A 13,395-nucleotide genomic window follows, 5' to 3' on the forward strand; every position below is an offset into this window, starting at 1 on the left:
GCTTGAGAGGCATATGCTGCAGCTTACTGGCAGAACCAATTAAACAAAGAAAGAAAAAACAACAAAAAATCAAATTAATATAATTTCAAGACATTCAGTGCAATGTACATTATACACATTTTTATATTCCAGTTTAATTTCTTTCAACAATGCAACTAAAGAAAAAACATTGTCTAATTCACAACTGCTTTCACAAAATGTCTATTACTCAGTTCCAGCCCACAGTCACTTCCATACAAACACTCTCACAGACTGCAAAAATCATATTCAGAGCACAAACCAAGAAAATGTGCTTCTTAATCAAAGTATGTAGAATCTACTTACATTAATGGCCAAAACTGCGTTTTTATTATGCTATGTTATAAAAGTACAAATTGATACAAAGTAAACTAATTTTGCAAATAAGCTACTTTATTCAGACTCAACATTCTATAATGTGTTATAAAAATCAACCTTTCATTGCACATTTCCACATAACATGATATTTATTGGTTTCCAGGAGTCACTGCATCAAGCTTATATTACTTCACGGTCAAAAAAATGTAGTTACTTAGTATTCTGCATTGACTAGCTATCAGTTGTGGTAACCTGATTTTACTACATGAAAATGTAGTAGATGGAATGAAGGAGTCATCACTCAGGCATCTCACATTCTATGTCAAGGCTTGACAAAGATAACCCAACTTGACAGCTGCTCTTTTGCATACAAAAGGCAGAAATACTTGCATATTCCACCCAACTAGGTAAACTCTGTAGGGTGTTACTGGCTAAAAAATAAGAGTTTGTGTTGAGACTAACACGGACATTGAGAACAGCATTTGAGCATTAATCTCACAGGTACAGCAATGAGGACATAAAATACATTACCATACATCTAGGTATGAATGCAATGCTAAAATCTGGCCTTAAACATTACCAGACCTGTACTAAAAACCCCTAAAATATCTGTTCCTAGCATCTTAATTTGTGCTAGCTCTCACTGTATGCAAATAGCTAAGACACTTGGATGTGAAGCATTCCCTGAATTCAATATAGTTACTGCATATATGGAATCACATTCATTTTCTATTTGTCTCAAAATAACAAATCACAATATATGTGATAAGAGTACATTGCATATTAACTTATACAAACTGCAAATGGAAAATACAGAGAATTTTCAGTCATCTTATTTGCTCTAAGTATGAAATATTAAGGATCTCCTTATTTCCCCTCTAGTGGATTCACAGACTACAACATGTTTTAGCTGTTGAGAACATGAAATGAGACTGCATGGAAAAAAAAACCAAACCAGTATCCAAAACTTTTTGAGAATCCTCAGTGTACAGACTGAAAACACCAAATGCTTGGGAAGCCCTTACCAAGTATTTTATTTGCCTTTTTTTTTTTTTTTTTTTAAGGATAGGGGTCAACCAGCAGTTTTTGTAGCAAGTTTTGTTAGCAAGTCAACACATCAGTCAGACCTCTCCATCTACCTTGGGGTCAGTATTAAGACTGTGCTACATAAAAGCCGAGTGGGGCTCCAAGAGACACTAATTAAAAAGAGTGGAAATGCACTTATTATTGCTCAGAAAAACCCATAAAATGCCCCCTGTAGGAAGAGCTTGTAGCAGGTGCTAAGAGCACTTGGTATTATATTGCTGTATCACCAGGATGCTCAGGAGGAAACAGCCTCAAACAGGGGAAAATTAGCAAAACTCTGCAATGCTACTGTAAAAAAAAATTAGTGCCTCAAAGCCTCACATTGCACACCCACAGCATGGCATGGTAAAGGCAGCCACTCAAGCAGATAACATCATATACAGTAACTGGTCAGTGAAGGACCTTCCTCCAAAGACTGTACTTTGAAATACCACTCAATTCTATTAAATGTTCCAGGAATGATCAGACAAGACGGCATTACACTGCCCCAACACAATAGGCTTTCCATAAACACTAAAGGCAGAACACTTTTAAAGGAAAAATAAAGACCAAGACTTCATTTTCAAAGGCTTGCTGGAAAATAAATCAGAGAGAAGTAGCTTAAACAATATCCTAATCTATTTTAACCAAATGCATTAGGCAGGCGAGTAAGCACATACTACATTTACACAGCAAAACTGTTGTTCCACGCCTCTATTCTGATTACACTTCTTAAATTAAGCCCTTGTATTAATTCCAATCTGTAAAATATACTTGTGCATTAATCTGTGCCAACATTTATAATAGCTATTAAGTTTATTCTAGATTATATTACTTGTACCTACACATTTATATCCTGTCCTGTGGGTTTACTTAACATTGACCAAGAGACTCCTGCCCATTTTAAAAAACCCATATGTATTCTTGCTTGTAATAATCTATGTTGAGAGATTAAAGAAAATAGATTCAACACAAATAAACGATATTCTGATACCAAATCTTTTTGGAAATTCCAGAAATCGTGTCCAAATTCTGCTGACCTCGCTCGTGTGGAACAGTACCCTGATAAGCAACTACAATAAAGTCAACCCTGCTGAAAAAAAAAAGACCAAGTCAATAAGCCTGAGGGAGAATATAATCTTTGAGCAAATCTGTGTAGGTGTACATTTTCTCCAGTTGTGACAAGTGTATACGAGCAACTGTAGAAATAACCAGGAGCAATGGGATTAAAATTAGGAAAAAACAAAGTTAGGCTTGATAGCACCATAGTTTTAGTAAACATACAGTCTAATTTATATATTCTTAAAGCCTTTGCTTCCCAGACAAGTATTCATTATTCTTAGGCACTTCCTGGGCTCAAGTTTGCATTTTCGAGTACAGGTTTGGGCATGTGGCTTGAGTCCTTATCATCCTTAATAATTTAAAACACTAATACAGTATAATTACACACATAACTTTTGTATGAAGCCATCATGTAATGAAAGGTGCTGGATGGCATATGCAAGGTCAGAAAAATAACAAGCTTACATACTGCTTGTTTTATTTTGTAGACAGGAAGTAGGTAGTACCAACTCTGATTAAATTTGTCTATAATTTCTTATTCACCCAACTTCAAAAAGTTTATTTCAAAACTTTCCAGATTATCACCTGCCTACATTGCTATTTTTGAGGGAATTTCCTGCTCCAGACATTAGAGGGAAAGAGGACAGGAAAAAAAATACTTTGTGGGCCCCAAGAAAATCTGCTTCCATGCAGTGAAGTTATAATTGAAAACCTGCTGTTTGCACAGACTCAGAAGAGAACACTTAGAATTTAACAAATGATGTCTCCTTATTCATTTGGATCTGAGCACGACTTTTCCAACACTTTTAGCTCTTTATTACGGTCAGCTGTAGCAGGAACAAGAATTTAAACTTAAGGGAGGTGAGTTCAGAATCAAATGGGGAACAAAAAGCATGACTGAGATCAAGTGTGAGAAAAGAGGGGGATTAACTTGGTAGCTGGAAAATTAAGGGGGAGTTTAATTTTGGAGAAGATGGTGGCAGAGGGAGAACAGACAGACAGATGGTTAAAGCCACCCAAAACTATCTTTGCATTGGTATCCAAGTAATTATCATTATTATAGTGTTTAATAGTAACTACATGTGTATTTTATATTTCTGAGATATTTATTTGTGCAACCCATGACTCTATCTCAAATTTGTTAAATTCAGAGCTCCAAAGGAAGATACCTCATTACATTTTGAACATTTATAGTGCTGTTTTCCAAATTCAGGTCCCAAGCATCTTAAAATGAGATTTGTTTCTATCACTCACCTTTCTGGGATTGGCAAAATACTGCTGAAATGTTACTGACTGCCAAAGGGAAAGAACATCTTCCATACTGTGCTTGTTTCCTGAGATAGGAACCATAACGTACTGTAATGTCAGAGGTACCCACTTCTGAGTGACACAGATAACAACTTCCAGCACAAGGCTTTTGAGGAAAATCTTAACTGCTCCCTTGAGAACAGAGGCCCAGACACAACAATGTTTATAGCATTTAATAACTTTTAAAGCCAGAATGACCCATACCATTATCCTGCCTGCCTTTCTGCATAACACAAACCATAGAATTGCACTGAGCTCCCAAAGTTTGGTTAAAGTAGAAGCGTTCATAGCACATAGTTACACATGTGCTGACGGGTAATTTTCCTCCCTGCATTTTCTAATGTGTCCTTTGTTCTCCATCAGTATCCTAAGTTATACAGAAATCCTGTAACCGGGGACAAAGACTGTACAAAAAGACATCAAAAGAAACATATTAGTTTCTAGAACTCCACATCTTGAAGGACAAATCTCCTCATACAAACTTTCTAACATATCAACTGTGAAATCCTAGAGACCTTGGCCAAGAGTTTTCACTAAATGAAATGCTGGTTATCTTTTGAATGCTTGCAATTAAACTAATTGCAATAATTTAACAACTAAGAAATATAGGAAGAGATTTGGAGGAACTGTATCTACAGAAGGATGAAACACTCTCTCTGAGGGTGACCATGCACAGATCGCCCCGAGAGATTGTGGAATCTCCATCCTTGGAAGATGTTCAAAAGCAATCTGAACATAGTCCCTCCTCAGCAGCTGTCTTTAGGTGACCCTGCTTGAGCAGGGAGGTTGGACTAGGTGACCTCCAGTGGTTCCTCCTGTGATATCTGAGATTTAACCTTTCCCCACCTGCTGTTGCAAGAACTGAGGTCAGCTGCAGTGTCTTTTTTCACATCTCTAGACTGAAATACTTTCCTAAAAGGTAAGTGAAGCAGTGCAAAGTGTTTGCTAATTTTCTCATGTAGTTATTATTTACATTTATGTTTATGTAGGTGTATCATATCACTGCAAGTAAATTAAGGTTTATACAATGTTTTTAAGATATAAGGCAATTGTGTGCTCTTGTATTCACTCAGGTACAGTTTTTCGTGCATGATAAAAACAATTCACTGCCTTTTTTAAGGTTAGTACTTAAAATCCAGCCCTCATGTACTTTTTATTCATCTGAGTTGATTGTACTTTAGCTTCTTTATGGACTCTTTAAAATATGCACTAATAAAATCTTATTAGCTTTTTATTATCAACTGTCTCAACATACAAATATTGGAAGCTGCAGGGATTTTCTAGTCATTGCAAGCATGACTCTAGATTAACTAGCAATCAATGTATTTGTTATACTGTCTCTGGCAATTGATGTTTCTGAAAAGGTAATAAATTTTTAGCATCATTCAGGCAATTTGCAGAGATAATTCTGCCTTTAAGGGCACTCCTTTATTTATTTCAATACAACATAGGAATGAAGTCAATCTGGATAAGGTGCTATGATTTACTAACACCTCCCTTTAGCTGATGTTCCACAGCTGGCTGGGCAAAAACTCTATGCTAGAAACACACACGGTATTTAGGACCTTAACTTGCCATAAATTCTTTGAAGTCAATAGGTAGGATTTAAAAATCAATGGAAGGATATGGCTCAAAAGTGCTTCTTCAAAAGCTATAATGATACAAATATTATCACTGAGCACTCACTTATATGTAAGATCTGAACACTGAAAAAAAAGCCTACAAAAGATATATACATGTGTGAGATGACATTGAAATCAATGCATTTAAGTCCCTAAATAGCTCATCTGATTAATCTCACCAACAAGAACATCTGAATGTCTCTAGAATAGAAAGGCATTTACAACAGCAGTGCTTTCTTGGTGGAGTACTTTGAAGTCTGCTATTTTAAAAGTTGTTATAGAAGGACATTGTGAGAAAACAAGATAAATGTTTTAGTGAGGAATTACATGGTTGAGAAATTATACATGAGGGATACTCCTCCCAGTAGATTTCACTGATTTTGCATGAGTACACTTTGGTTACATTAGACCTGAGTTTGGTGAAACATAAATTTTAAGGATGAGGAAGCAGTTTTTAAATTTACCTGACAAAGAAGGTGTTAATCTCTATTTTTGTTCTCCTAATGGTACCTGACACTATATCTTTTAAGACCACAGGCTTTGGCTCCACAGTGAGTCAACATGAAGGAAAATATTTGACTATGTGAACTGTTAGAAGAACAGTCCTTCTTACAAATATCATTCAAATGCAGCATGAACAGTACCTCCCCAAATTCTATCAAAAAATAAACACACAACTCAAAAGTGGATATTCCAACCACTTAAGTATTACAATAATCAAAAGTATGCAAAGAAGGGGATGAATAAACATCATAAACAATGTTACTCTTCAGAAGTCAAATTCTCTCTGCAGTAAACAGAATTGGTAGCAAAAAAATCATCATTAACTCTTGCTTACCAGATGCCAAGGAAAGATAGAAGATAATCATGTCTAAGTTCATGCAGTCACACTGACTGGTGTTGAACATATACCCACTGCAGTGGTAGCTGTACAACTGCCCAGCTCTGCCTCTGGTAAGACCTGGGGTGTTCTGCCCATTATAAGATAATAACTTGCAAAGAAATGCACAGATATACATACCCAGTTGTGGGTCATTGCTTATAGAGGCCTGTTTGCCAATGACTTTGGAAAGAGAAACTCAGATCTGTAAACAACTCTTATTGCTTGCTACATGAACTTTCAAAAGTCTTTCATCAAGTTGTGCACTTTGAAATTTTCCAGAAGGCAATTTTTAGACACTAATACAGACACTTTTTCCATTTTTATTGCAACCTGAAATGTTCCTTTAATAATTTCCATGGTAAAATGGGTAACAATACATTTAACATTTCCATTAAATAAATTATATTTCAATTCTAAGTATCTATATAAAATTAATTTTTTAAGCTCTAACCCCAGAATCATCTGAGATTGTAAAACTCTAAACCCAATAGGGCTTAATAATTTCCATTGTTTACATTATTAAGACCTGCAGTTCTCAAATGTGTATATCCCCTCAGAGGACACTGAACCTCCTGATCCTTCCATTCACAGATTACTTTGGCCAAAAAGTAATGGTATCATTAGAACCTTTGTACAGGGTTCCCCCAGTGCAAAGCAGCTCTGAGTTTTAGCCCTGCAACATGCTTCACCAGCTTGTGCCTCCAGAGTGGAATTCCTGGTTCTGCAGCAGGTTCTACAGCATTTATGTTTTGCTTGTGCTTTTTGACAACAATCCAGGTGCTATATGGCAGGCCTGGAATAGTGGGGTGGTGTGTCCAAGTGATGGAATCCCAAAACTGTTTCCAGGACTTGGAGGTCTTGTTTCCATTTAAAGCTCTCTGGAAATTTAGAGAGACCTTGAAGTGGGCTGTTTTGGTAATGTATAAGCTTATAAGGCCTGTAGCCTTATAAGACTAGGCAGTTCTTTTATTTAAAATAAAGACTGAAAGTATTCTTGTGCAAGTGTAACTGTTGATTCAAACTTTTCAAATCATTTGAAACCATCGCAAAAATTTTCTCTCCAAGAAACATTAGAGAAAACAACTCTTTATTTTCATACAGAAATGGAATAATCAAAGTTTATCTGTATTCTCAGAATTGAGGTATTTATTGTTCCACAGGAGTAAAGATGTTGGATTGCACCGGTAAAGGTGTTTTGTGCATTTTTACTCTGGTGCTGGACAACTGAGGAAACGCCACATCCTTCAACTACTTACTATGAACGGAGTAAGGAAGAAGATGAGCTTGCTGAAGAAGTTAAGAAACACAAGAGTATACTTAAGTCAGATTTTTCTGACAGAGCAGGGATGGAAAGCTCACCCAGGTATACACCTGTGGTGTCTCAGAACCAGGTCTTCAGCGCGTTGCAGGATGTGCTTGGTACTTCGCAAGATTGAGATCTGAGTCATAAAAACATATTTTACATATAAAAATACAGTAGATGTCCTTCCAAAAAATCCTATCTTAAGTGTTATTCCCTCTCATGTTTTGTACATTCAGGAATAGACATTTGAGATATACTGTGAACAGTGCAAAAGACTGTTTTATATTTATAAAACCACGCTCTGCGGTACCTTTAAGCGACAACTGAAGGAAAAGCTGAGAAATGTGTCATCCTCAGAGCAATTCTGGTCCAAGTCGAATTTTTGTTTAGCAAGTTGTAAACAAATGTCTTAGAATGTAGAGAATCCTCTCATTTCTTTCCAGCTAAGGTAGTCTCAAACACATCAAGTCCTGCTTTGAAGTAAACCTGAGCTGAATTGATGCTGTTCAGCACCTCTGACAAGGCTGCTTGAATGGTCTCATTTGACTGATGCAGTTTGCAGTGCTCCAGTGCCTCCAGCAGTACTGAAAACTGGCTGGTCCTTTCATCCAGTCTGTAAAGAATATTTCTAGAAGAGAAGAGTGGAGAGAATGGTAAACTTTTTACTCAAAACAGTTCATCAGAAGCCATCAAGAAATCCCGCAAGTATCAGCCACACTTTATGGATGATACATATTATGCACAGTAAACCTGACCCATGGCAAAGTGAAAGAGAACTGTATATTTATTATACCTTGTTCACTGAACTACGTGTACATACATTGAAACAGTCACTAAATCCATCAAAGAAATCTCACATTCTTCTTTGACCTTTCAAGATTTTATTCAAAAGCATGAGCTTACACCTATCACATCCCTCATGAAGGATTTTGCGTCTCAGCTAGATTCCATTTATTCCCCTCTAAAAAAAAAGTTTGATTATTGCTGTGAACCCTCAGCACAGGTTTGGGTTTGTTGTTGTTTTTCCTGTCTGCTCCTGTTATTTATTTCCCACTTCAGAGGTGAAATTCCAGCTACACTGAAGTCAATGGTGAAACTCTCGTTGCCTTCAGCAGAGCCTTTATTTCATCAATAATCCTTTGTGGCATCAGAACAAGAGCAACCCATCTTTAATGTCACACACTCGAGGAAGGAAATAAACAGCAGACACAGCTATACCCTTGTGAAACAAAATCTGTGTTTTCCTAGAATATCTGAGAAACTTTTTAATGGTTTATAGAAAAACATATGCAGGAGTGTTGTCTGATCCCTTGGAAATGTTATCTGTATGAGGTGTGGAAGGCTCAGAATTCAAAGCTAGTCAGTGATTTTAATGAGACTCTTTGAAGCAGGCTATAAATGTTATCCAAAACCAGGTGTAATCATTATTTTAATTAGAAGAGCATGTAAATATCATAAATCTCCACCCAGGAGCTCCTTTGACTGTAAACAGAAATGAGTGAGATTTGAAACGGGAAAGCTACAGTGATTTGGTGCAGGACCTTATCCTTAAATACAAGGCAGGTGTTCAGGGCAGGGGAGAAGTTGATTCATGGAATGAAAACAGCAAGAAACAAGACAACTTACATACTTTGTTAGTAACCTAATTGCGTGACAGAACGGGCCAAATGGCAACTCCAAATTAGTAATAAAACTGCCAAGTACCTACGAGACAGATGACTACAAAAGGGCAGCTTATTATTATAGGAATCACCTAACTGCCAGTCTGCCAGGGGGAAAGGTAACAAAGTAACCCTATAAATGACAGCACAGAACACCTACAATCTTCTGCCACGCTTTTCAGTTAAAAAAAAAATAATGTTTTGAATGAGAAGCAGTGTTTTTCAAAGATAGGAAATAACTCCTATCCTCATAAGACAATTTTACATCTCACATAAGACAATGCTGGGAAAACATAGGAAACCCAGCAATGTGCAATAGGGAAGGTGAGCTTTTCATCCCCTGGCAGCAATACATCCATTTCAAGGGTTCTGCAATGCAATACATTGCAGCTTTAAACAGAGGAGGGAAAGGGGTTGAATCCAACACTGCAGCAGCAGGACAGCTTACACAGTTTAAACAATAGGTCATCACCGACCTACATCATTCAGACTGAAACAGGTTAGAAGCACTTCCAGGAACAGCTCAGCAGGGACAAGAATTTCCATCAGGAGGACTGTTAACAGGCAGATGTGGCAATAACTTCCTCAGCTTGCACTGCTCTTCCTCAGCTCTGAGCTGATGCTGCTGTTCCTCACACTATGATGCATCTTACACTCAAAGGTGACTCAAGTTATGTCGTGGACTGTCCCAAAGCAGTCCCTGTGATATAGTAAATGAAAACTCTGTATGCTGAGAACCAGATAAATTCCTGGTTGGTTGGCTTTTAAGGATAGGCTGTGCTATGGAAAATACTGTATTTTTCAAAGCAGGGATTGATTTTGCTCCCTCTGAAATCAGTTCAGGGACTCCTGCTGAGATCAGTGCAAGCAGAACCAGGCTTTTGAAGAACTCTCCTCTATAGTTCCTGTAGTTCATAGGGAGAAAGAAGCCTGTTCACAACCTCTCAAACGCCTTGAAGAGTAAGGTCAGTGCTAGAAATAATCACATTACTTTCTACTCTTAGGAGAGATCTGGTTGCTGGTGGCTGGGAGAGTTTAACTGAGCTGGAATTCTACTCCAAATGCCTATAATACTGGCTCCCTGATCTATATTAGGATTTCTCTATTCCTTTATTGGGGTAATGTCAACTAATAAAAACATCAGAAGATGATAACCATCAGCAGAGTAACACTAACTTAGACTGCTAGAAATCAGACTCTAAAAGAGTGGATGGCCTGAACATTGGAACTTTTGGGGACTGCTGAGACATTTGTGGTGAATAGGAACAGATCTTCTCCTGCCCCATCTTCAAATGTGCTCCAAACAAGGCACACAGGCTAAAAAGACGGTTTGCCTTGACACATAAGGATGTTAATACAGTTTAAATTTACTGCTGTGATTTTGGAATCACAAGTGATTCCACAGTAAAGGCACGGGCAGGTGATCCACTGTAAAAGACAGGTATTCATAGCCCAGCCCACCTGACTGTGGTGCAAATTGGTGTCTGATGAGAAAAGCTTAGTGGTTTCAAGAATGACAGAGACAAGCAATCTGCTGTAATAGTTTAAATAATATCTTAACTTTTGCTATAGTAATATGACTTCAGTACAGCTGATTGCATGGTATGACAGAACCTACTTTTTGTTTTTATGTATGCAAATAATAGTAAGTAACATTATACGGCACCTGTTTTTTTGAATTTTCTGCTAGGAGTTCTCACTGGGATCTTATATTTTCCAATTACTTATCTTTGCTTGGCAAGCCATGCCACTCCTTTGTTGCATAAAATGATTTCTCTCTTTATGCATGTTCATGAGAAACGATTTATAGAAGTTTACTTCTTATCTCTGTCCAAGCTTCATCAAATGAAAAAAAAATTGGTCAGTCCAGTTTATTACTTCCAAGCCTTTACAAGTCAGAAAAGTGTTTTCATTAAAGATTACACAGGGACTGAAAAATAAACCCCAGCCATTTCACTGGCACAAGATATCACTATGTGCCTACAACATCCATAATGATAGCAAGAGACTTTAATTTATACTGTGAAATTCAATTACTTAAACATTCCTTAACACAAATTGGTTTTGTAGCCTACACCTCTAAAACAACAATTCCAGTCTCTGGTCTAATTGCTTAAGTATCTACCTTCATCTTTAACTATTTTGATCTTCTAAATATAATTCACACAGTCAGTCTGACACACACAAAACAAAAAGAGACTCCCAAACAGAAAACTGCAATACATTATTGATGAGATTAATGAAATTACAACACACATCATTCATCTTAATGGACTTGTTTCTATGACACATTGCAGTGACCTGAAAAGTGTAACGCTGAAGCAGGAAACCTAAGTAATAACTTCAGGCAGTACCACTGAAAGAGGTAAAATGGCTCCAAACAAAAGAACCAGCCTTAGCAAAGTGAAGCAAAAAAACCTGTAACACTGAACTCTAACAGAGCCTCTTCTGTAACTTTTATGAGCCCTTTCAGACCTAGGAACATAACCATTTCTGATCAAAATAATGCCATCAAATGCTGTTCTACATCATCACAAATAAGGAGGTAATGTCATTCCCACCAGACCAGAATGAATTTGAAAACTTCTTGAAATGACAGATCACACTAAAAATTTGATTTTAACACGACTTCAAACTATTTTGGAGGTTATAGTAGAACAACTGGACAGTACAGGATAAAACTAGATTATTACATTATTGTTGTCACAAAAAAGGATTTTTTAGCTTATAAGAAAAGTTTGTCTGCAGGTAATGTGCAACACAAGCTCAATTATTCAGGTACTTACAAGCAGACTCCCATCTAAGAGCCTACATTTGAGGTTTTGAAAAGTAATTATTAAATCATTAGGACACGATGGCAAGTACACTGCCCCACATGAAATGAGTGCAGGTTTTCTCTGTGGAATCACATTAGAATTGTTTGCAGGTAAATGCTATGGGCAGCCTCTGTCTATTCCAGTTAAAACACAATGTGCTATGACTTCAGCATCCTCACAAACTCAATTTTATAAATCCTTCTGAATTTCACTTTCTCCTGATACTGTTCAATTTTGAATGCACTTTTCTTACATCTAGGAGTTTGTTTTCATTCATGTTTGTAAAATGAAAAATTTTATTACTTTGGTAAATAAATAAATGCATTCTAATAACAATATTTACATTTTGGAACTTCCACTTCCACAGGGTGTTTATTTACTGTAGAACATAAAAATATTATAAATTCTTCTTCCCTGAAAACAGCATGAGTTGATTTATAACCATTTATTTACACTTGTTTGCACCTAAGAAAATTTTATGGTGATGGTACAGAAAGTTTCCCTTCTTCCTCTGGGTTCCTTATCCTTTCCATCTCCAACAGTTCTTCTCCTTTCCTCTCTTCTTATTTTCTAAACTTTTTGACACCCACATGCAGTAATATTATCTTGCCTGTTTTATTTCACAGCACTACTGTGGCAGAAGGTTTATAATTATAAAATTAGAGCTGCTGGCCATATAAGACCAGGAGAAAATATACTCCCTGGTAAACTGTCATTACATGTCATTAGGTCTGCAAATGTCACTATCCTTCACTGTCCTAAGTCCCCAAAAACTCAGCACATCATATTTAAGGATCCTTTATTTCTAATATGCTGTTCCTAACTTTTGTTTGCTACACATCCTATCCTTTTTAAAGAACCATCAACTGCCTTCCCTTAGTGTCCTCATCTACAGGCTGCAAACTGTTCTACCAATATATATCCCAGAAAGTGATGTATTAAAATCATGTACACTCAGAGGTGAGTGTCTGCCTGAGAGGTATGTATTTGCATGTTATCAGCAGTTGATAAGCTAAAGGTAATCTAGATATCAAACCTAAATAAGGTGTAACCAACTGAAAGGCATTTCAAAGGCATTGTTATGTGACAGTGGCAAACCAGATAAATTCATTCCCTGCTAGATAGAAATTTATCTTGCATAAGAGACAGGCATTAGGACACCTTTAATTGAATCACTTATGGCAAACAGAGGTTATGGTAAGTCTGCATGAACAGAATCCTGTTGGGAAATGGGACTACAAGGAGATAATTATTCCAGGTTTGAATACATTTCTGAGAGGTCAGTTTAGAACAGGCCTCATTAAAACAATAAATCCCGATTTTGGCAGCCCTGTGAAGT

General features: G+C 36.9%; 1 protein-coding gene across 8 annotated transcripts in view; it reads right to left on the minus strand.

Annotated features, from left to right (window-relative positions):
- Positions 1–1,367: 1,367 nt before the first annotated feature.
- Positions 1,368–13,395, minus strand: part of NAALADL2 (N-acetylated alpha-linked acidic dipeptidase-like 2) — a 469,384-nt gene continuing 457,356 nt past the window's right edge. For all 8 annotated transcript variants that reach the window (XM_017827775.1, XM_017827774.1, XM_017827776.1 and 5 more), the window contains one exon: positions 1,368–8,207. In XM_017827775.1, the coding sequence (XP_017683264.1) occupies positions 8,009–8,207 (199 nt within the window). In that variant the 3' untranslated portion in view covers positions 1,368–8,008. The remainder of the gene's footprint in view (positions 8,208–13,395) is intronic.

This window comes from Lepidothrix coronata, unplaced genomic scaffold (assembly GCF_001604755.1).
Source record: "Lepidothrix coronata isolate B3197 unplaced genomic scaffold, Lepidothrix_coronata-1.0 Scaffold142, whole genome shotgun sequence".
Lineage (NCBI taxonomy): Eukaryota > Metazoa > Chordata > Aves > Passeriformes > Pipridae > Lepidothrix > Lepidothrix coronata.